Consider the following 26039-nt stretch of genomic DNA (forward strand, 5'->3'; position numbering starts at 1 on the left):
AAACCTTCCAATCTGGTGTCTGTTTATTGCTGAAACAAAATCTGTTCTACAGCATGTGTATTGCAGTTGAATGTAGAGCAGGTCTGTATCCACTGTGCTGTACTGCTGTGGATGTTATTCGGAAAGCTGCTAGGCATCATTTAAATCCATTAGATTTGCCATCCTAGAAGCAGAGCCTTATATGTAGAATTCATAGGCTGTCCTATTATGGGAAACCAACTTGTTTTGAGGCAAGCATAGTTGTTGGCTTCTGCGCAGGTCCTGGAATTTGAAACATCTCCGGGCCTCCACAGAATTCTGGCATTAGTTACTACGTTGGCTCACTGGAAATGAGGATAGTTCATTTCCCCCCCTACAAGCTCCAGATCTTAGAAGCAGTTCTCTATACACCAAAACTAAAGAATATACTGAAGAGTGGCTTTTTAAAGTTGCCGTGGTTTCTTGGGACATAATCATCTTCATCCAGACACAAGCAAAACTGTGCCAAAATTATTGGAGCAGTAAAGTTGCAACATACTTTGCCAAGAAATATTTTGTTGTTGTTTTGCCTTGAGATTTCATTTCTGCTCACATGCTTTGGTATGAGGAAGTGGAGGACTGTTGTAAGTATGAACAGCCTGAGATACTTTTTTCACTATGCTCACATTGACGTAAACTAATAGTGCTTCACTGCCTGCTAACAGCATGCATGTTTAAATGTTTACTTTCCAACCATGAAAAAGCAGAGTATTGGGGGGGAAAGGAGCAGTGTCTATTTAACTGTAAAAAAATAAATGCAAACCTTTTATGGTTAAAGAAGTATTCCATAAATTCAATACCACTGTAATGGAAATGAAGAAAATACAGTTCTTTCCAGAGTTTCACTACTTAACTAAGATTTCTTGAAGGAAACAGTAATGTCAGAGAAAAAAGTTTTTTTCATTATTGTTTTAATAATCTGGCACCACATCAGAGAACTTTTCAGTTGCTTCAAAGTTTAATAGCATAAGCTGTTTCACTGCCCTAAATTAACATATACAGTGTGAGATCACCTCTCATTATTATTATTATCATTATTAAAGTAGCTGGTAACAACTAACTGAGGGGGTGGAGGTGCCAGTATTACTCAGTGAGCAGCCACTGAGCCTACTATACTTTTTCCAGTGGGAGCTGAGAACCAGCACATTTTCTGGTTGGTTGGTTTGTTTATTTAGAGGCTGTCCTTTCATTTGAACAAGATGAGGAAATAAAAAGAATGAGTAAAAGAAAGAAAGGTGATTTAAAGGAGAAAAAAACGAATAAGATAGAGAGAAAGATTTTGTTCGAAACCTAGTGGCACCAGTTCTGCAGTTCTCACTCCTTATTTCATGGTGTATCATCTGAGCTCCGTGTTCAGCTCAGACCCATGCTTGAACCATTAGCAGAGCTCTCCTGCTTTTCTCTTGCCAGACTGAACTGATTCCAGAGGAATACATGCTGAGGTGCTTTTTTTTTTTTTTTTGCGGGAGGGGGGCAGTTCATAGCATATACCAAACCATACAGTTGTTTCTCTCTTAAGTCTGATGAAGCGTCTCAAATATACTGTTAGGTTATCATGTTTGACAGGAAAGATAGCTTAACACTCCATTCCATTTTTGACATTTATGACAAGTGGGATTTTTTGTGCTGCTATTCTTTAAAGCTAACTCAGGTTCTGCTTCTTGTCCAATAAATACAATTCTTAGTTTTAAATAGATAGCTGAGTCTTTTGAGGCACTTGGACTGATGGATCTAGTATTACATCTAGTGCTACCGGCAGGGGCTGGATGGGATTGTAAATTCTTGAGGACAGAAAATTTGGCTTCTCTGTGTGTAAAGCACCTAAATGCATTCAGGATCTGTATCAGAAATAACAATTATACTGGCCTTTGCCAACATGTATACCTCAGATAACTATGACGCGGATTGTGCCTCCATGAAACAACATACAGAACAGCATTCTCAGGGGAGAACTTTCTGTGGAGAGGCCACTATGAAGTTCACCCCCAAGTATCCCAACAAGGTGGCAGAGCTCCTTGGGGATAATTGTGTTGGAAGAAGAGATAATAAAACTCTACACTGTGCTATCTTTTCTTCCTATGCTTGGCTGGGGAGGAATGAGAGCAATGTATATCTCGCCCTCCTCCTATGTCTTGTACTCCCTTCTGCCCTTCCCGTGGATTGTTCAGTTTTTACCACCTCCATAATATGGACACACATGCTTTGCAGGAACAGGAAATCTGTGTGGCCAGTCTCATCTCAGTGGCTTTGGAAGTTCAATTCCACTTTAAGAATACAAAAAAGTAGGCACACACAAATCTGGAGTTTATGCTACTTTTGAGAAAATATGAACAAGAGATTGGAGTTTATAAGGTAGAATATTTATGGCAGAAGCTGTTCAAAAAGTCATGTGCCAACTTGTGCAACATAGCTACCCACGTATCTCCTTTTCTAAGTACCTTGATAAACTGGATAGCCTCAGATATCTTCCTAAAACTGGTGATGTTTAAAGTGCCATGTCTATGTGATTCTGTCACCTTGTTTTTGCCCCTTGAATGGGGGCTATGTTTTTCCTTAATGCTAGCTTTTTTTTAGAATTTTGATGAGACCTTCTTTTAGTTATATTGAACTAAACAAAAGACAGCCACGTTATATTACAGTTATTACAAAGCATGTCCAACATAATGTTCCCACATTTGTTATTGTTTTCTATTTTTAGATCTTTCTTCTCTTTCAGTCCCTTCATTAAACTTAAAAAACAACAAATGGTCTGGTAGCACTTTATAAACTAACAAAACATGTAGATGAGCTTTCGTGGGCACAGCCCACTTCTTCAGATGACAGAAGTTTTGAGTTGGGTTTGCACATCCTAAACTCAAAACTCGAGTCACCTGAAGAAGTGGGCAGTGGCCACGAAAGCTCATGATACCATCTACATGTTTTGTTAGTCTATAAAGTGCCACCAGACCATTTGTTGTTTTTTAAGTTTATCCTGTACAGACTAACTCAGCTATCCCCTGAAGATTCCCTTCATTGGCGTCCCTGCTCTCTCTACATCAGGGGCAAGCTTTTTATCCTTGCTTACAATGCTGCAAATAAACTTGCATATAGTTTTGCTCTCTTCTTTCTATTTTCCTTCTTTCATTTCTCTTTTTTTTAAAAAGCTCCTTCCTGACAAGGACTTTTTTATTCTTCTCTTTTCCTTTGGCGCTCTGTCTCTCTCTTCTGCTGCACCAGAGGGCTTCTGTCTTCCTCCAGAGATCCTGCCTTTACACACCATTCCATGGAATCTTCAAGAATGACCTTTACAAAGTCTCCAGTATTTCTTCACCACCTGAAGCTTGTTACTGACACCTTGGGTATTCTTTGTCTGATTGTTTTGACTGTGTTTGAATGCTATTAAAGCATCCTTAGGATAGAGACTGTCTTTCCTGATACATTCGTGCAGCGTTACGTTTTCTGTGAGTGATCTATAAATAATAACAAAGCGATGGAGAAAATTAGATATTGCAGACTTCATTTTTAACAAAAATTAAGCTTAGATTACTATAACCTTCACCTTAGAATCCACCATCTCTCAGGGACATTAATATCATTCACTCCATATCTTTCTATACCAGAACAGACACATTTATTTTCTCAGCTATACATGTACCATCACCTGGAAAGAAGTAGGGCCTAATTTTGTTGCCATTTATATCCATGCAGCTTTCTTTAGTTTATGGATTTGGACAAGTATAATTGAACATAGAATTCATTACATTATTAGATTTAGTGCAATATTTGATTCTGTACATGTGGAATGAGGACAAAACCCAGCCCTAACCTTTATGGTCACAAGGGGGCCTTTCAGAGGATTTTGTGTACACAGGGGATTTGGTGTGGTAGTAGGCAGGTCACAGCAATGGGCTTGAGGAAAGAACAGACGGTCTTCTCTCTCTCTCATCCCCCCGCTCCCTCCCACTCTTAAGCCACACAGCTGTGCAGGTGTACCACAGCCTATGGACAAGTATTTAGTCCCCACTAGTCCTGTACATCCAACTATCACCTGGGCCAGAATTCAAGTTTGGGGACAGGCTCAAAATTTTTCCCTAAATAAACAAAATAGGTGAACAATAGCTCCCTGAGTCTTGAGATTCCCTGATCTCTATGTAAACTGGAGATGGGTTACTCTAATATACAAAAGTGCGAAACCATTAGCTAGCTGAGTAGTTCTGTAAATGAGTTGAGCTCAGGCAATACAAAAGGGAATGAAAAAATTAAGCTGATAATGTGGCCCATTATTTTTGGTTTAATGGTATAATTGTATTATTTCATGAAATAGAATTGTAAAGGTAGAGTATTTATTAAGATTAACCTTAGACCAACAGCATTAGTATCAAGATTGAAATAATTTAAAATAAAAAAAAAATCCAAAAGGACTCCACATTTTCAAATGGTGTCCACTGAGAGTATGATTATGTTTGTACATTTGTTATCGATTACCAGCTAAACAGAATCAGCTTGAATTCTATCAATCAATGGATTGCAAACCAAAGATCTATGGTTTTAAAAGGCAGATTTGTTGGGGGCTTTTCTTAGAGAGCTTTTTCAATTAAATGGCACCCCCAAAAACCTAATAATAATTTAGAAGGATAACTGCTGTTCTGTGTCATGGTTAACCACTGAAAAAACACTTCTCAGTAAATTTAGCATAGCTTCATATCATCACAGTGTTATTAAGAAGAAAGCACTTGCGGTAATGCTGTATCAATGTTAGAGCAAGCAGAAAAGTACCCAGAACTTTACTTTATTGAAGTGTGTGCTTAGTGGAGAGGAAAAGAAAAGGTTAGCAGACTGTGGTGTTTAATAACTGCTTGCCAGCTGGGGTTATACTAGAGAACATATTCATTAACCTTCCAGGAAAAACACATGGAACAGAAGAGATGGGGAAGACTTATGGCTTTCATTCTATCTTCAGGTATTAGTTTCAAGTCCTTTAAAGCCTAGTGTTCCAAGTTACATGACACATGTGTAACAAATAGCAAAATTCTTAACCATGTGCTTGGAAGGAAAGATTTGCTGGAGTTTAAGGAATAATTAGTCATGATTTCTCTTGCTTTAATAGAAGAACCATTTCAGTATATTGAATAACTGGTAGAGCATTATGATTACAACATTTGGGATATTTTTCATTCCCTTCTGTTTCTAATTATTTGCTACAGAAGTGGTAAGTCTCTCTGCAGTTCATATGTAACTCTTGTGTCTAGCCCTTTCTACCAGAGGGAAGAATGTATTATTTCATGTCACAACATGCTACATATGTGTATCTATTGTAAGAAAATTGTATATTATGTGGTAAACAGATGTTTCTGTAGCATGTAATGCAGAAGAATAAGGATGAATAACTGTTTCGAAGGGTCTCATCATTTGTGTAAATCAGCCTAACCGGGAGAAAAGAATAAGGAAACACTGTGCTCTTCCAATTGAGGGAAGTGAAAGATCTCATTCTAGTCCTCTGTCCCTCCAATAGTAATCTATTAAAACAGCAAAGAAAATACTTGATATTCCTAATTAAAAAACCTAAGAAGAAAGGGAAAATTTGAAAAAAAAAGTATATAAAACCTTTACCTTCAAGAAGCATAGAGGTTATATTTCCTCTGGAGATGGTTTGTTCTGCTTTAGTTGACTAAATGCAAGTAAATAAATAAAATAAAGTGTGTATGTGTTGGGAGGAGGGAATGACTGCTTTAACAATTGAATGGCTGATTTCACATTTGACCTTGAATTCACAGTGAACCACTGAGGTGCCTCCGTATCTAGTTGCATACGCATATGCCAAATGTTAAGAGAGCTGTTTTTGTGCGTGTTTATCGTGGAGTTTAAAGACATTATCCATGTAGGAGGCTCTTCAGCTTTAAGACAGTTTAGGGAATTGAAAGAATTTCAGGGTTATTGGAATTTGACATTTTGGCCTTTTATTCTGAAAGATACTTTGATTAAAGTGTTGGAAAGCTCAGTTCATGGAGGCGTTGCTGCTATTTCAGATATACAGGGCATGCAGTTTGAAGGAAAGCCAACTCACAATGAGAAGGAATAATGATGACCTTGGTTTATTTTTTACTCAGTACATTTAGGTTTTGATTGGATTCTGAACAAGCAACAGTTTTCTTTCCCAGAATGCACTGCTGTAATCCTTGGAGGCTTGTATTCTGTTATCAAAGAAGCTAGTTCATTTTGGAGCATTTTCTTGTGAAGGTCATGGGCTGCTGTGTGGGAAAACTAAGAAAGATTTCCTTATTGGACCCAGCTAAGTACCATCTTTTTATGAGAACATTTCTTCACTGAGACCTATTACCCTTTTGAACTGGTGAGCACACTACTTGATGATGTATATAAAATCTTTGTAGTGAGCTAGAGAATTCTGCCCTCCACATATACGCTTTGATATTTCTCTTAATTGTGTTTATCTCTTTCAATAAAAAATAAGATTTATTTTCAATAAAAAATAAGATTGATTTTCAAATGGTCCCCACTGAATTTCCTTTGTAAACAAAGTTCATTTCTGAAAGGTGTGGATGAGGGAACACGGGGGAAAAAAGAGATGAAGTCTCTGATTCTACATTAGAAGGCAATATTGCTGTGGTGTAGTTGGTATTATTTTCTGTTTTATAGTGTTTTATTGAAGATTCTTAAGAAAAGCTATAAATAAGATGATAAAAGCCAGGCAAAATTCTCTGCTGGTATAAATGTGAATAGACCCAGAAGTAGAATTGTGGAAGTACTTCAGGTCAGGATACAAATGTATTGGCAAAGCTGTGGGAAGAAGCCTGGGCAGCCCTGGTTTGCAAAAAGCTACATTGTTACACTTTCCAAATTAATTAATACATTAGGAACACAAAATCTTTAGAAATAAATATGTCTCTCTGTTGGTCTGTGAGTCTATCTATCCAAGAACTCCTCATAAATAGTAATAGAAGCCGTGTTAGTCTGGATTTGCTGAAACAAAAGACAGGACTACGCAGCACTTTTAAGACTAACAAGATGGTTTATTAGACTAACAAGCTCATCACCTAATAAACCATCTTGTTAGTCTTTAAAGTGCTGCATAGTCCTGTCTTTTGTTTCCTCACAAATAGTAAGAGTTAGGGCCACCAAATTTGGTATGCAGATTCTTTTTATCCTACGTCAAGCAATGTCAGATTTTGGTTGCCCCACAACAATGGGATTGCCTGGCTGGTCCCAGGATAAAGATGGTGGCTGAGGGTTCATGGCTACCCCTGCCACACCCCTACTGGGTCAGCTCTGAAGCAAAGCTAGCAGCCAGTGTCCATGCCTGGGCTACCTCCCTTTCCCACCTCCAGGCTGTCCCCAAGGAAAAGCCAATGGCCAGGGTGTGTGGCCCCACTCCAGCTGGAAGTGGGAAGAAGCCAGCAGCCAGGGTGCACAGCTTCACCCTTGCCCCGGGCCGGACCCAGGCAACGCCGGATAAATCCTCTAGTTAATTACAATTTTTTAAAAAAGGTCAGTTTTCTTATGAGTTACCATGAAGTAGTATCTGGAAAACCACATGTGTTTCTTTAGTTGTAATGGAAAGTACTGTAGTATGTCAAATGCCTCTCCATAGTAACAGCGGGTAAACATTTTTAATGGCCTAGACACCTATAATATCCCTTAGTAATGCTGTTCAAAGTACACTTGTCTCCTGGAACTGTGTGAAATGCTGGGAACAAAAATCTAGTCTGTATTTCGTTTTATTATGGACATAAATCTCAGCCCATGTTCATAGGAAAGTTCATCCTTATTTTGACCACATACTCAACCTTCTTTATACCTATGGTGGCCTCCTTATTGACTCAAAACCTTTCCAAGAGGCTGAGCCTGTGTCTTACCTGTTGAGTCTTCTGTGGTGTTTTCATTTAGCTGAAAAGTCTGTTTCACACACAAAGGATGAGAAGGTAGATTTTCACTTACCCTAATAGTTTCCATTTATCCTATTAAAAACAATCTTTGTGAACATGTGTACAGGCCACCTGTAAAGTTGAACAGCACCGTGGGATAGGGTGACCATATTTTCCTATGGTGCATAAAGGACACCTGGTAAGTGTACCTGTATTCAAGTGAATTCAGTGCCAACTGATCAGAATTTTACAGAACCGTTAAATTAACATACAGTTGACTGAGCCCCGGTTAAAAAGAAATAGTGTGTAGTTGGATTCTTTTTATCATCTTATCCTTCAGGTTTTAGGGGTCAAAAGGTGTAAGGGTGAGTGACTGACCCAACGCTCCCTGCCCTGGCACTCCCCAGGACACACCCAGCTCTCCTGACACTTGGTACCATGTTTTCCCAAAACAACACATGAGGGCATTCAGTGCTACATGCACCCCCTCCCAGATTTTGGCCATAGTTCATATCACAGTATGTTCAGCATCAGCCTTTCAACAGTAGGGAAAGGACAGGAGCTACTTCCAGCCCCAGAGGAGGAGGAGGGGGGAGAAGGATAAACTGGTCCCTTTTTGCAGAGTTTATCTCTTCTTTCCACTGTATCCCCTATGTAGCTAGGAGTGGCTTGTCCCTTCCTGTCTGAAAAGTCTTGAAAGGCAGTTAACATGCCTTAAGGATGCACTGTGCACCAGGGCCCACGGACTCTGACTAATGTTCCCTCTAAATTGCAAGGCAGCACAGCTTCACATATGATTAATCAGCCCCACCCAGTCAAAGGCGCAGGGCTCCATGCATGGAGATGACTGACTGGACGGGGCTGATTAATCACCTGTGAGGCTGTGCTGCTGCTCACCTTAGAGGGAACACTGACCCTGACTGCATGTGCTTCAGTGAACCCAGCTAGAGAAGTGACTTGGGGAGAGTACCTAGGGGATGGAGCAGCACTGTACTCTTTGGGGGCAGGACACAGGGCAGAGCTGCTATGGTTCCTGCAGGTTTGGGGAGGAAACAGGCTGGAAAACCTTCCCCCCCTTCTCCAATCCAAAGCACAGCCTAGGAGTGAAAAGTCTTTCCCATGCCAGTGCTGTATGGGGCGCTGACACATTCAGGTCTTGGCTCTTTCTGGCTAGTGCTCTGGACTAGAGGGATTTGGGTTTTCCTGGGGCACTGGCCAACCCAGAGACAGTGAGCAAGGAAAGAACCTGCTGGCCTGGGTCTTGATGAGCTCTGTGCTCCAACCAAGTGCTGATTCTAATACAGCACTGGGAGCAGGAAGTGCCGGATGGGAGGGAATATGGAGGAGCAGTGGGACTAGGGATGGAGCGAAGAAGCAAAGCAGGGAGAGGACAGCAGGAGGTGGGGAACATAAAGGTACTGTAAGTGGGTAGCTGAGATGACATGTCATTGGTGGCATCAGCTATCAGCGCGTAGTTAATTCCAGCCACAAATGGAAGAGGGGGGCCCTGCTGGCTGAGATCCTGCACACAGCCTGGGCTATACTCATGGAGAAGCATGGGAGACAGCCTGGCCTTGCATACTGCATCTTCTCCCTGCCACCAGCCTTGTGCACCCTCCGCCCCCCATCATTTCTTACTAGAACCCCAACTCACCACTGATGGGTGGGTGGCTGGTGAGCAGGAATCCAGCCAGCATATGGAATGGCCAATACTGATAGAGTTGAAAAAAAAATACCGGACAATTTGCCCACTTTTAAGAAAAAGTTGGGACACCTGCAGGAGGGTTTAAATACGGGACTGTCCCTTCAAAAATAGGACATTTGGTCACCCTACAAAGGGAGGAGAAGATGCATGAATTTAAGGGTGATGCAGGCTTTCTCCCTTTACCCCAAAAGTACTGATATGAAAGTAAACCAATTAGCACTCCCTGGCACAGATGGATAGACTAGTTGCAACCATCTGGGACCTCAGAAGATTTCAACAGGTAAGGAGTTCTTGTGATTGGGTAATCAAATGGGTAAATTTGATGCTGTCAAAATTTACTGAGAATTGATTAGAACTGGTCTAGTCAGATATTTATTTTAAAAAGCTCAAAAATTGCAAACCAACTTTGAATGGAAACTACTGCAATGAGTTCCCCAAAGCTGTGTGAACTCGTACATTTAATATATGCATAGCTATATTAGTTCCACTTTGTGTGTTCACTTTGTGGTGCACTTCTACAGCTAACTCTTTCTCCCTGTTTTCTGATGGGTTAGGACCACTGTGCTAGCAATTCAAAACATTATTAATGTGTTATATTGGATTTAGAAAAGAGCAACATTGATTTTTCATTAATTCTAATGCCATTTTATCCTCCTTTTTATTCTCAAACCATGGTTTCCTTCCTCATCAAGCGCTGTTATGCTATGGATTAGAGGTCAAAATAGATACCGCCTTCAGTGCATATGTATTAATTTTGGACCAAGAGTGCTAGAACATGTCCTTTACACTAATCTGTAGAGAAAAATAATTTCTGAAATAATGCCTTAATGGAAAAGTCCTAAAATCCTTGCAGAACTTTACTGTAAGTGTTTTGGTTCAGACATTCATTTCATACAAAATGATACTCCTGCAATAGAATTCTAAACGGTTGTTCAAGAAGCCTACAGTAAGGATATCAGCCTGAATAATATTGTGGTGGTACTGAAAAATTTCCGTAGTGTTCTACGCAATACTATGTTTAATTTCTACCAAATATTAGGGGAGAACAGTCCCCTATGTGTAATAGTAGTAAGCCCATTTGTCTGACTTGTGTAAAGATGAAGTGGAGGATTTAAGCTAAGAAAGAAATATTTCTGCCCTTGCAGAGGGATGGATTAGATGATCTAGTAGATTTTTCCATCACTAATTTCTGATTCCATGAGTAGAAATGTTTTGGTATTTTAAACAGGAAGCACCTTTATTTTTAGTTCAGTCATTTATTTCCCTGTCTCTGCTGTTGCTGCTGCTAAGAAATTACTGATTTCAAACATGCTATGTCTTAAAAGGGTTTAATAAACATTAACCTTTGGAATCCTCAGGAGTAATTTACTAATCTTTAAGATTCTAAATCGAGGGTCAGGAGTGGAGTAACTGCACTCTAAAACTGTGTGAATAAGTGATGTTCGGTTTTCTCGCAATTGTAACAAAATAGAAAAAATCATTTTGGGTTTGTAGTGACAAAATTAAAATGTTTTGATGACTTTTAAATGTTCTTGATTTTTAAGGTAAAATTAAAGGACATTTCAAAATGAAAAGTCATTATAAAGGGGAGGGGAAAGGAAACACTAATGTTTTAAAAAATATATTTAAATTATTTTGGATTTTCATTGTTTATACTGTACAGTAAAGCCAACTCAAATTCACAAATCAATTGACTGGGGTCCAAACAGCATTTTTTTTGCCAAAATTAAGTTTCTGGGGAAAACCCTCCAGCTCTACTCAGCACCTATATATACCCTTGTTCCTTCCACCCGACACCACTGTCAACTGTCTCCCTTCTCTTCAGCTCACTCATTGCCTTATTTCTGTATCTATTAGATAAAACCTTTCCTTCTCCAAGCAGGCATGCTTACTTTCCATATTATGCCCCCCAGCCCCACTGTGCTGTGTAGAATCAATTATGCCTGTTGGCTTGGTTAACAGAGTTGATAAGGAGAAGCCAACCTTTCCTACACTAATCCCATATCATCTTCTTTTTTTTTAACCCATCTACCCCCACCTCAGATTACTGGCCTGGTGTGAAGGTGCAAAACATCTTAAGACTGTTTAGTCTCCTAAGAGTTAATGTTACATGGTGAGCTCTGGCTATGACAGACAGAGTTTGTTTTCAGAGGGCAGTAGAGCTTTCCAGGCCTAGTTGGGAGTTCCGGGCATAGGGATAAATGGTTCCACAGACACTTTTTATAACCTGGGGAACACTGTGATTTAAGGTGGGATTTTCTTAGAAGCTGAATTAATGGAGCCTTTCTATTATAAATTTATACACACATACAGTTGTTTAAACACTTACAAATGCTCTGACAGTCACATCTCCAAAAGTGTTAGAGAAAACTAATAGTTGGCGAGGAGTGTCCACACAGAATAACAAAAGAGGGGAAAGGACAGAAAGGAGGAAAAAAGTTCAGTCTTCAGTTTGCATAATCTTTGGAGTTGCATGATATGAGAGTGGTATCTCTGATTGGTACCTCATGCCAACTTTCTCTGGGCATTTGGCTGGTTAGAGTTTCCTTTTTCATAGGATCGGACCTGGAAAGCAGCAATCTCAGGTTTTCTTAGTTTGGCAATGGCCCAAGGAGAACACATCATCTTCCTCGCTTACCATAACTTTTCAGATTGTGTTTCTAGTATGTTCTACCAATGGCACCTCCTTAGTGGTCTTCCAAGCAAATCAGATTATCACATTTCTTGGACCCTAGCAGCATGGTCTAGTGCTTGTCAAGATTGGAGAAGCTTAACCCTTGGTCAGTTTCAAAAGTTCCCTTCAATTGAAAATTATTTTACAATATCTGTCATTACAACTGCAAACTGTGTGTGTTCTAAAAATATAAAATGCATGGGATAAATAAGAAATGTCTCTGCAGAAAATATCTCTTCTCCTTTCTTTAAGGTAACATTTGGACAGTAGAGATGTCTCCCACTTTGTTAGTCCTCCGGCTTGGGGCTTTCCCGGCAAAAAGCGCCAGTCTAGACGGGGATCTTTCGGAAAATAAAGCCTTTTCCGAAAGATCCCTTATTCCTGATTTTAAGATGAATCTAGACTGGCGCTTTATGCCGGCAAAGCCCCAATCCAGAAAAAAGCAGTAGCCATGTTTATGCAAATGAAGCGGGGAAGATTTAAATCCCCGCTTCATTTGCAATTGCACTGTGTCTAATTTGCATCCCTTTTACGGAAAAGGGGTGCAATCTAGACACAGCTTCAGTGTTTTAATGGCATAATGTTAAAAACATAGTTACCCATATGTGCTCCTTCAGAGCTACCCTAAACTAAGTTGTTGAATGTATGCATGTTTTGAATGTTCTATCCTTTTTTAAAGTCAAATTCTTTAGATAGGGCTATATAAGTTTTCCAATCAAATTAACATTTAGAATGAATTAAAGGTTCAAATTAATTATTTCAAGCTATTGTGAAAGGTAAGGTACACTAGCACGTGTATACTATTAGTAAACGTTGTTTGGCATTGATTAAAAGAGACCAGTAACCAAGCTATTTTGGGTCTATTAATAAATTGATTTATCTTAAATCTGTAGTTCTTCCAAGAAATATGGATATTATATCAGAGTTAGAGGAAACTTATTCTTAATAATATAAGATATATGTAACATTTAATATAGAATTTAATATTTGTATAAACATGTGCTATTTGTTCTGTTTGGAATAAAAAGGGATGAGGTTAAAAATGCTATCAAATAGAAACAGTCCCAACCTTGCTGTTGTCCAATACAGAGCTGAAACCTTACTTAAATTCATTTGACACTGCTGTTCTGATTCTTCATGCTGGTAAATACCATTGGTTAGATCCTAATCTTGGATTTGATTTGGTTTGTCTGTGATTTTTTCTTTTTTTTTCTTACATAAAATAATTTTAACACATTTCTTGTCCTGATTCTTGTTAAAAAGAAAGCAGAGAAGCAGCAAATGCAATAGGTAGAATAGTTCTTTCAAGTGTATAATTATTTTCCTTACTGCCAAAATTTCCCTGCACCAAATAACTTTATTACTTTAACTTTTAATCACCCGTGCATTTATAAAGCTCTGCAAGGAAGCAATTAGCTGCTTTTGGAAGTAAAAAATTGGATAGTCTGCAAATGTATTAATCTACAGTATATTAAATTCATATTCATAAGTGATCTAGAATAGAGGGTGAACAGTGAGGAGAGAAAATTTGAAGATGGTTTAAAATTTTATTCAAGAGGGGTAATTCCAAGCCTGACTGTGAAGAATTACACAGGGTTCTCACACTAGATTGTGTTTCTGGGCAACAAAATGGCAAATGAAATTCAGTGTTGATAAGTGGAAAGTAACGCACAACGGAAATAATAATCCCTTCTATACATACAGTATGATGGGGTTTAAATTAACTGTAACCACGTAAGTTTCAACGGGGTAGCTGTGTTAGTCTGTAACTGAAAAAACAGTGAGTAGTCCTGCAGCACCTTAGAGACTAACAAAAATAATGTAGCACGATCTTTCATGGGCACAGCCTACTTCTTCATATAAATGATCTGAAGAAGTGGGTTGTGCCCACGAAAGTTCATGCTATCATCTATATTTTTTGTTAGTCTCTAAGGGTATGTCTACACAGTCATGCATAAGTTGAATTAAGGTATGCAATTTCAGCTTCATCAATTGTTTTGCTGAAGTTGAAATAGCTTAATTTGGCTTTTGGCACTGTCTAAGCATCAGGAAATAAAAAAAGCCAACAGAATTCTAGGAACAGTGCTTTATTTGTAATGAAAGTGATGTTGAGGCTCAGATTTTATTTTTTTTTTAATTCATAACTGATGCAGCAAGCTCAGATGTGCCAGGGCTGTGAAACTGCTAAGCTTTGAGGTGTCAGATTTCAACCTTGGCACAAGAAGGCACTTGTTAAGAATCATCAGGAAAAGGATAAGTAAGACGACAGAAAATACCATGATATAGCCACCTCCTGAAGACTGCAAACAATGCTCATTGCCACATCTCAGAAAGTATAGATCAGAATTGGAAAAGATGCAGAGAAGGGCAACAAAAATTATTAGGGGTAAAGACAAATTTTCCATATGATAAAAGATTAAAAAGACTGGGACTGTTCAACTTAGAAAAGGAAGGATATGGCAGAGGTTTGTATAGTCATGAATGGTATGGAGAAAGAGAATAGGGAATTATTTTTTACCTCGTAACACAACACTAGAATTGGTGTTCACCGATTAACTTAATAGGCAGCAGGTTTAAAAACAATCACTGCCCTTCTTGGGGTTCTTTGTAGGGCTGACTGGGAGAAGAGAATGATTCCTGATGGCTTAGGGGTTGAGGAGATTTGAAATTACTGGGAAAGAGGCCAGTATGGTGGCTGACTCATCACCCATGAATGAGGGATTTTAAAATGTTAGCCTCTGCTGGGACCCTCCTCTTTTTTCATGAAGCATGCTCAACAGGACACATCATAGTCTGGTGAAAAATACACAGAGTTATTGGCTATATTTGCTGTGGGCATTTTGCTAGCCACTCCATTGAAGGAAACTGGGAAGGAATTTTTCCCTTTTACCATGTTGGCCTAGGAGCAGTTGGATTTTTTTTGCTTTCCTCACAGCAGGCTCAGTTAGGCTCTGTTGATGCATAACATACTTGGTGGTAGACCATATGTCTCAACTCATTATTTAAGTGTATAGCGGATAATACTCCATAAAAGAAAGTAACAGATCAATGGCTTGAGGAAAGAAGAAGTGCTCAGTAATTGGGGACAGTTGGGACAGTAGTTGGGGACAGTTGGGAATTCCTATGCTTCGTACAGCATGGAGCCAACACCTGATCATTATAGCCCACTTTTCCTGCTTCTCTGAGGGATGTAGTTGGTAAGGTCCCGACAATGGATTTGCTGAAGGCATCTGGATGAAAAGGGAGGGCTGGGAGGGGGGCAGGTTGAAGCCTGTTGAGAATTCTAAGGTTGTGGCAATGGATCTGCTTATAGGGATATGGATAGGAAAGGGGGGGGATAGTAAAGTCACACCTCCCCTCCCCCCTTCAGGTTAATTATGTGAGAAAACAAGGAAGGCTTACCTGCACTGTATATGTTGTTTGCTGGATAGTCTCAGACATCAAATAATAAAGTTGCAGCCTGATCAAACATCTCCTCACCTTCTTCTGGCATAGTCAGACAAACCTTGTTTACACAACACACAGTCCACCTGTAGAACTCATTAACAGAAGATGTTGTAAAGACCAAAAAAAAATTTAAAAAATGGTAAATTCATGGAAAATAAGAACCAAGATGACAGGATACTGATGGTTCAGGTGCCCTTGAGCCTCCAACTGACAGATACTGGAACTGGATAACAGGGAATTAATCATTCATTAAATTGCCCTGTTGTATTCACTCCTTCTGCAGTATGTGCTATTGGCCCCTATGAGAGACATCCTGCTTGCTCAGGTGCATCGACTGTAGGTCGTGCTCCCAGAGGCGGGGCTGAACGTCCCGGGGGCAGGCCCACCCATACATCGTGCTCCTGGAGGTAGGGCCGTGCGCCCCAGGGGCAGCGCTGTGTGCCTGGGGTGCCAAAATCACTCGGGCCAGCCCTGCCCAAGATAACACCAGATTTTTATCAACACCCACTGTCTCTGATTTGTTACACGATTACAGCCAATAATGATCTATGACCCAATAAAAGGGTCTACATTACACCTTAAATTATATAACCTGTTTATCTCATTATTAACAATAACAAAACCATGAATCCTGATATTTGACAGGGGCTTTTGGAACTTTCCTTCTGATATTATATGATGGGTCATCATGACATTTCTCTGTGACTTTGTCCTAGAGCTTTACTGAAATATCAGAGACATTTCAAAAGTTGAGTAATAAGATCTATAGTAAGTGAAATGGCTGAGGTTCCCACTTATTCCCAAAAGGATTATTTGCTGGTCACTTGTATTGGTTATGAAGTTGTTTATATGCCATTAGCTTATTTACATCTATCTATCTATCATCCACTAAATACATGATTAAATACACTTAGGCCCTTACCATTTTACATAAGGTAAATTCACCAACTCACCTCATTACAAGACTGCAACCTATATCTGTAGTACTATAAAGTATTGTTCGAAAGGTGAATGCTATTGTATTTGCTCAGAGACTGAGCTGAGAAAGAAGGCTAGTGAGTGGGTAAGAGTCAATGTTAATGAAGGGGTTTAAATATGGCAATTACAGATTTAAGCAAATGTGGGGAAGTATCAGAGGAAAATAGTTATTTACAATGGCAGGAATGCAGAGAGCTAGGGTGGTGACAAAGGGATAAGTAAGGGGAAAGTATGAAAGGGAAATTAAAAATTATTCAATTAGTGAATCTTGCCTAACTATATAAATTCATGAGCTAGAAAAAGTCTTTAACAGTGAAAATGAAGGAAAAAATGTTAGGATATTTTATTACAATATAATTTAAATGTGTTCATAATTTTCCCAGTTAGAAGAAAAAATGGCATAGATGTGTAAATTGTTATAATTATTAGCTATATATTATAACAAATGAGGATACAATTTGGAGGAAATTGCTTATTATAGTACTATACATTTTAATTATGCTAGAATTTAAAATGTAATTGCAGATTAATTATGGTACTCCAGGCGCAGAAAAATATTTTATAGGATCATAAATATTAACATTTAGTTAATTATTTTAAATATACAAATAAGCATTAACAATCTCAGCAAAACAACTGAAATTCTATCAGAAAATATTTCTTATGAGACATTCTTGAAATAAAATGGATGCACCCTACTTTGTGAAACTGAAACACTTAGCATTCCCATTAATATGTGTTGCTGTGCTCCTCTAACATAAGTCTGGATGAAGTAGCATTTCATTGTTTTAAGAAGCATCCTGGATACAATATGAAGACAGTTGAAACTTAGAAAGGAGCAGTAGGCAGTGTGAAACTGCCAGATGAGATGTGGGGAAGATTTAGTAAGGAGGGGTATGTCTATACTAGCTCGTTAGTTCGAGTTAGGTAGGCAAATGAGGGCCACCAGAGTTGCAAATGAAGTCCGGGATTTAAATATCCCAGGCTTCATTTGCATATTCCCGGGCGCCCCCTTTTTTAAATCCCCCTTAGTCCGAACTAACTGCCTGCGACTAGACGCGGCAGTTAAACGTTAATTCAAACTAACTCCTTAGTTCAAATTAACTGTTACGCCTCGTGGAATGACGAGGCCTAGTACTACAGACACTGTTGTTCTGATCACGGGAGGGCCGTGCAGGCTCCCCTACAACTGCAGATGCTAATTTGAGTAAATTAGTACCCCTGAAAGGCTTCCACAGCCACGGGAAATAATCCCTTGCCTGAAATACTCCTAGAGCTGCCCCATAAACAGGGTTTGGGACAAAGTAACAGTCTACCTAAAGTCATGAAATAATGAATAAAGTAATCTACCGATAGTAATAAAGTAATGCAACTTTACTCAACTAACTATAAAATGATGGGGAATGAATTATGGGGACTAAATTAGCTGTTACCACTGAAGAGAGAGATCTTGAAGTCATTGTGGATAGTTCTCTGAAAACATCCATTCAATGTAAAGCAATAGTCAAACAAAAACAAACAGAATGTTAAGAATCATTAAGAAAGGGATAGAGAATAAGGTAGACATTATTTTATTGCCTCTATATAAATCCATGGTGCACCCACTTCTTGAATACTTCATACGGATGTGGTAGCTTCATCTCAAAAAAAGATATATTGGTATTGGAAAAGGTTTAGAAAAGGGCAACAAAAATGATTAAGGGCATGGAACAGCTGCCATATGAGGAGATATTAATAAAATTAGGACTTTCAGCTTGGAAAAGAGTCTAAGGGGAGATATGATAGAGGTATATAAAATCAAAACTAGTGTAGAAAAAAGTAAATAAAGTAGAGTTAATAAACTAAGGGCTACCAAATGAAATTAATAGGTAGCAGGTTTAAAACAAGTGGAAGTATTTCTCCACATAGGGCAAACCCTGTGAAATTCTTTGCTAGAAGATGTTGTGAAGGCCAAGATTATAACAGGTTCCAAAAAGAGCTAGATAAATTCAAGAAGGATAGGTGTATGAATTATTAACCAGGATGGGCAGGAATGGTGTTCCTAGCCTCTATTTGTCAGAAGCTGGGAATGGGTGACGGAATGGATAACTTGATGATCCACTGTTCTGTTCATTTCCTCTAGGGCTCCTGGCATTGTGTTTTTATGTTCCTATGAAGCTGATATCATCACTGAAATGTGAATCAAGTAATCATCACATTTCCAAAACAAGCAAGAATTTTTCAACAAAGAAAAGTTTTGTTTTTATGTTGACCCTGCTCATACGGGCTTACTTTGAGCCTGGGTTCTGCTACTCACTGTTTTGATGACTGTACCATTTGCTTTATCCAATAATCTTTGCCCATGGAGGAACACTCTGTGGTGTGGCATCCATGCCACTTCAATGACTCTCTGTTAATTTTAAGGCCCAAGAGGATCTCCCTCCTCTTCTCTGGGGGGAAAGAAATCTGAACCTCCAGTCAACTAACAAAAAAAGGATATAGTGTGTGTTTTATTTTACCCAGTATCTGTATTATCACCCCTTGTTCTTTATAAATGGATGTTGTTAACTATAGTACTTTACTGTTTATCTCTTAGGAACATAGGTTCTCGTGCTTTAGAGCCAAGAAAAATGCTCTCTCTGACAGCAAGAAAGAGTCTGACTGCTGCTCATGCACTTCTTTCTATCCTATATTGTGTCTGAAGACATTGCAATATTTTGAGCGGAGAGGCAATTTTATTTCCCAGTAAATCCTCTTCCCCAAATCTTTCTCCTGTATTTAATCCCATCCCATTTCCTATAAGCCCCCTGTCTCTTTTCCTGAGGCAATCTTATTTTCTCTTGCTTCCCTAGTAGGCTTTCCTGATACTTTTCTTTGATAATGAGGAAATTGGCCTGTCACTTCCTCTGATATGACTAGCACTGTATTGAACCTTTTCCTGGTACAAAAGATGCACACCACACCTTGAGAAATAATGTCTCAATAAAGATGGGTGCTCTGCTAGACATTGTGGCCTAAACAGATGCCTGGGAATCAGTGACTGCTGGATTCAAATGCACATTCTCACATTTTGCTGTTGCATTAAGAAAATTACGTAACTTCTCTGCCTCAGTTTCTTATTTTGTATAGTAGCAATAATGGTTGTGATGGATAAATACAAAATGTTTGCAAAATATTTTGCAGATAAGTATTTTTATAATTTTTATTTATTTAGAAATTGATGTAGAAAATCAGTAGAAAGTGTTACAGTTTTACTGGATGAGAAACCTTTCTTCTTTTACAAATAGATGTGATAAGAAGAAATGTCATCTACCCTATTTCTTACTATTAGCGCAGTTCACATCCTCCACTTACCAAAAATAGTCTTTTAATTATGTTAGCATGAACAAAGCAGTAACTTTTCTTTATAATAATGTGATGTGGGAAATTCAGAAATTCACTACTACATTCATATTTAATGAAAGATTTATTTCATAATATTTTAACATTTAATGTAATATTAATGAATTTTTAAAATCTTTTCCTTGGAATTATACAATAAAACTCAGCTAATTGCTTCTACTGCTGTAAGTTCCTAATTTATACATTCCCACAAGTGAGTAAAAATCCCTTCACTTAAAGATCTTTTTACTGCAGCATTAGTTTCTGGAACATAGTAGTCATTACTGTATAAACAAGTTCCAGCTTAGGGAGGGGGTAGCCTGGTAGGTAAGGCATAGGCCTGGGCCTCATGTGATTTCTGGTCAGTTCCCAAATCTGAACAGACTTCCTTTGTGACTTTGAGCAAGTCAGGCTTACATTTAAGAATTTGCATAACCCTTCCCAAAAATGGGGTCTTAAGTCTCTGTGTGTTTCAGTTCCCCATCTGTAAAATGAGGTTAGTAGTACTTTATCTCAAAGAGGTGCGGTGAGGTTAAATTGATTAGTGTTTATGATTTGCTCAGATTCTATAGCGATAGAAGCCATATAAGTACAAGTGTGTAGATAAGGAGATATATTAACTGTTTTATAAAGAGCCTGAGTACATCTACATAGCAACATTATTTTGAAATAACTTATTCTGCATCTACACAGCAGGCAGTTATTTCGAAATAATGTCGAAATACTGTCAGGCTGGAAGACTTCTTACTCCAATTCCTGTAATCCTTATTGTACGAGGAGAAAGGGAATTCAGAGGAAGAGTGCGCTATTTCAAAATAAGTGCTATGTAGACACTCCCAATTTTGAAGTAAGCTATTTCAAAATATACTGCCCAATTGATGTAGCTCAATTAGCGTAGCTTATTTTGAGTTAAGCCCTGCTGTGTAGGTGCACCCTCTATGTAATACAACTTCTGTAAAAGTTACATGCATCTAGTTTCTCATGGATTCTTTTTCAGTCTACAGTATGCAAGCTGTGTGTGTGTGGAAGATATATAATTGGGAAAGGTAAGTATTTATATAGACTCAGGTCATTTTATTCTATGCTAGATAAATAGCTAATTGCAAACTAAGGGAGACGAAAAATCCTGTTGTTATGAAGCTGGAGATTTATTAACTAGGGATATACAAAATGCAAGCATTTACTGTCTCTGACGACAGAGAAAACTACTGGATCAACACAATTAGTCAAGTTTGCTTTTTGGTGAACATGCTTAGGATATTTCATTGAAAAAGGAGATACATTTTGATAGATATTCTAATTAAGTCACAGAAGGGCTGTAGAGTCAGAATTGAGACTATGGGTACAGCAGAGAAATTATTCCTGGAGAATATTGTTTTATTTGTGCTCTCTTCCCCCAAGCCTTTTGTCTCTGGTTACTTGTTGTCTACCTGAGCTAGACTCTGGCACTGGTGCTCCATGAGTAGTCCTGTTAATTTCAGTGTGATACCTCATGAAGCACTGTACTATTTGATATGGGCAGGAGTAACAGAATATACAGGGTTTTTTATTTGCAAGGGTAACCAAATGTTTTTAAAAATCCTCACTGTTCCTCAATGAGCTCATTTCTAGCACATTTCTAAAATGTCCTTTCCATGCCTGTTAAGGTCTTTGGATACATCAGAGCCCTACCAGTTGGGCTTTGAGGCCAAGCTGACATAGTAGCATTTATCCTTAAAACAGCTACACACCACAGGAGGTTGTCTTTTTTCATTCAGTATTTGATAAGCACCATATTAGTGCTTCAACCTCTGGGTGATTACCTGCCTGATTCAGCAGCTCTTTACAAGGCCACTGAAAATAGTTTGTTTCAACAAATTAAAATAGGTTTGACCTGATTTAACTGAGATACAGCTTCCTGATGACCAGCTGGATGAATATTCCTCCTTGGCGGAAATGACCTCTACAATGTTTCCCATTACAATGTCAGCACTTACTACAGTTTTTCCCTTTAGGTAACAAATAAGTATGGTATCAGTCCAATACCACGGTCTGACAACTGTTGGAAAATCTTGATTTTATCATAACGTAGTGCTCTAGAAATAGCACATCACTAAAGCTGGTAAAAACAGGAATCCTGAATAACCCCTCGGAACACTTGGGAGGGACTGATTTGAATTTCTGTATCTGAACTATCTGTGCTTTTGGTTTAGAACCCGAAATCACAGATAAAAGTTCAGTTCCAGAGATTCAACTTTGCCATAGAAGGAATCATTTTTCCAGTTGTGGTACAGATGCAGCTAAAATGTTCCAAGAACAATTGTTTTCATAATTATTTTGGCCTAAGCTCAGTTTAGTAAGCTGGTGATTTCTCTTGCAAACAGATGATCTGATAACATTTGCACTTTTGATAGTCAAAATTCCATGTCATATTATTATGGTGCCATTGAATAAGAATTGTAGCCCTAATTTTGTCTTATGGTTGAACCTTGATTCCAGCCTAGACATCATGCTTATTGTGGATCGAAATAATATCTTCATGGCTCAGCTCTACTGTTTGTGTCAAAGGGGATTCATCTTCATTAAATTATGATATGAGATCCAGAGTGAGGCTGATAGATATTTTCTTTTCGCTGGCAAGTTATTAAAAATTGGGGGAGATGTTAAAATGAGGATTTCAATCATTTTAATAATTTGAAAATTATCACAACTGTTTTGCTTTAGGGATCTATGTTATCTTCTCTTTGGACTAAATCTTGATTTCATTGAAGATAATGAGGGTTTTGTCACTGAATTCCATTATATCAGGATTTTGTCATTGACGTATAATAACAGAAGAAGTAACATTATCTCAACATTGTGTGTGGGTTTATTTAGCGCTAACATCTAGTATGTACTTTTCTATATAACACCCCCATAGTACCGGTAGAGCTGTGGCATCCAAATGATGAATTGGGCTATGCTGTGTGGGATGTGACCTTGGAGATCCTCCAGATCACTACCCAAATGCAGAGAAACCTTCTGGCCAGATGCATGTTCATGTTTCCCTGGCACCTTAGCACTGGCAGTATGAGTGCTCTAGTCACTGTACTGCCCATGGTTGGTGGCATGAAGCTGCAATTGGATAGCAGTGACAGAGGTCATAGAGGAGTTCATTAATATTAGTTATTTTTTTTGCTAGGCAAGTTAAATAGGTAAACATTCTGAGTACTCTTCACCATCTTGGTATTTGATCAGCCTCATGACACTGTGCCAACTTGCCCCTTGCCTCCTCTGGGTCTTCCAGCCCAACCACAAAGAGCTCCACCCATATGGTTTTAAAATAAAGAGAGTTTTGGCTGTGCAGTGAGGGGATGGAGAAGAAGCCACTTACTTGCCTCTCCTCTTTCAGCAACCTCTCCATCCCATTTCTGAAGTATATCCACACTTGTGCTTCCCACTATGCCATGAAAAAGAGGTTACAGAATCTTTAAATTCTCCCCAAATATCTTAAAGTAAAATTTATTCAATGACTAAGGAAATACAAAACATTCAAAAGGGAGTGGGGATCATTCCAGTTCATCACTAAATACTATTATCCTAGCTCTGTTACCCAAGGTAGAAATTTCTACAAATTCACTGGCAAACTGGGACCTATCCATAAGGGCTGTGTAACTTAATAGCTGCTCTTCCAAATTCCATTTTGACCTTTCTGCTGTAAAAGACAATTCCTTAGAGTTTCTGAAGGTACACTTCATTGATCTTTGGTAAAGAGTTGCAGAATAGAACAGTAAAAAATAGATCTCATTACAGTCAGTTTTTTTCCTTTCTTTTCAAAGCCATTATATACCCCTTCAACCTTTTTAGAAAATAGTGCAGATACCATCCAGCAAGTTTCCAGTTTTAATTTCTATTGTTCAGTATTCTAAATCCATAAGGACTGCATAAAACCATCTTATTTCTTTCCATAATAGACTTCTCTCCCCTTGATGGTTGTCTGATTTTCTCCCCACCCTACGCCCTTTCCTTTTCTACCCTTTCTTTACTTTTTTACTAAATGCAGGAACCACATGTAACCATGTCACTATAGAAGATAATTCTCTGGATACTTTTTTGGCTCATTTGAAACAAAAACCTGTAAGTCACAAGAATTCAACCATATATCATGTTTTTAGTTTTCTGCATCTCTGCACAGTCTCTAAATTTTCCCTATGTTTGGTGACTTGAAACCCGATGGACTGTTTGGTCGTCCTCCTTCTGCCCCCGACCCTCTGCCCCGACAATAATCTTAAGAACATAAAAGTGGCCATACTGGGTCAGACCAAAGATCCATCTAGCCCAGTATCCTGTCTGCTGACAGTAGCCAATACCAGATGCCCCAGAGGGATAGAACACAATAGGTAATCCTCACGTGATCCCTCTCCTGTCACCCATTTCCAGACAAATAGAGGCTAGGGACACCATTCCTACCCATCCTGGCTAAAACGGGCACTTATCTCTAACCAATTATTGTAAACGTGAATATGAAAAACAAGTGTTACCCATTAGGGATTAGTGCAGACTGAATTAGAAAATGTTCTTATTGTAAGGAGAGCTAAAATATGTTCTCCTTACTCATGCAGTGTTTAAATGTTTTCTAAATTCAGAAGATTTGAGGGGGACACACACGTGTTATTTTCCAGGATCACCTCATATCCTATCCCCACGTAATAGGAATTACAAAAGACAAAGGCTGTGTACTGCTGTACTCATATACACGACCCTTTATTTGTGCCTCTGAGGGAAATTAGCCTTTAGAATGTATAGGCTGGTATTAAAGGAAGAAGCTGGATATTTATCACTGTCAAGATACCCATTGACATTATGGTTTCTGGTTGCCTGTCCCATGGTTTCTGGTTTCTGGAAGGCAAGATGGGAGGTTTTAATTTTGTTAAAAAAGAGAGCGAGAGAGATGTCAATCAAAAGCAACACTTTGTAGTTCATTTGTTTGTTGTCATTGTTCAACTTAGTTCTGCGATGCCGTGGCTGTGCAGGATTGACACTGCAGCCATCCAAACAGTGGGATCTTAGTCAGCTGCAAGTAACAGAGGATCTTCGATATCAGTAAACTTTCTTAGCTGTTATAAATGGGTGTAGCTCCTTTGAGTTCAGCGGAGTTGAAATCGGATCTCTTAGAAACTTGTCAGATTTTTCATTTATGAACAACAATGTAGCACTAGATTTCTGCTGAGCCGAATGCATGCTATCTATCTATCTCTGTGTGTGCGTGTGTGTCTGTAAATTTCATATTATAATCATTTTAAACTACATGGATATATGACTTTGCCACAGTATGAAGCACATTAGCGTTCCAAAGCCCACAAGGACATTTACTGAGAATTGCCACTGTGTTTTCATCTGTAATAGCTTTCAAGTCTTTCTTGTAGTATTTAAATCCTAATCTGATTTCTTATCATGTGCAGTGACAATAATGAAGCCTGGAAAAGCTCTATTGTGGGCAATCCACAAGAAATGAGATTGTAGCCTAAATAAAGCAATTAATTAAATTAAAAATAAAAATAAAAACATGCTATCAAAATTATAAAAATCATATTGTGGGATAAAAGAACATATTGCAAATGACAGCAACCACATTTTATTTCACAACGTGCATTTTCTGCATTCAGATACAAATTAGTAGAGTTTTAATGCAGCGTAAATGACTCATTCCTTTATGCTATATATGAAACCAACTTCATGCTCAATAGTTCTTTGTGGGAGAAAATCACTTCTGTGGGAAAAAGAACTGTGGGTTTTCATTGCGAATGACAGTCTTGTTATATGTAAACCCAGATGAAAATACGGGACAGGAATTACATCCCATTCCAAATTCCAAAGAAACATATCCATCTAAGTTTTCAAGTTAGATTATTTTTTTTAGTAAAAGGTATGCTTTTCAGTCATAAATGAATTTTATATATTCCATACAGGGTGTCCAGGTTCAACAAAAATGAAGATGTATTATAAAAGTAAAATGCACAGAGATATTTCTTCAAGCTAG

General features: G+C 38.4%; 1 protein-coding gene across 2 annotated transcripts in view; it reads left to right on the forward strand.

Moving 5' to 3' along the window:
* DMD (dystrophin) overlaps positions 1-26039 on the forward strand; it is a 2108520-nt gene that overhangs the window by 228857 nt on the left and 1853624 nt on the right. The window contains exon 1 of one of the 2 annotated variants that reach the window (XM_075916586.1): positions 199-602. The exons of the other annotated variant lie outside the window; for it this stretch is intronic. Within the exon in view, the coding sequence (XP_075772701.1) occupies positions 572-602 (31 nt within the window). The 5' untranslated portion in view covers positions 199-571. Of the gene's footprint in view, positions 1-198; positions 603-26039 lie in introns of those variants that run through there. 2 annotated transcript variants of the gene reach the window in all.

Source organism: Pelodiscus sinensis, chromosome 1 (assembly GCF_049634645.1).
Source record: "Pelodiscus sinensis isolate JC-2024 chromosome 1, ASM4963464v1, whole genome shotgun sequence".
Taxonomy (NCBI): domain Eukaryota; kingdom Metazoa; phylum Chordata; order Testudines; family Trionychidae; genus Pelodiscus; species Pelodiscus sinensis.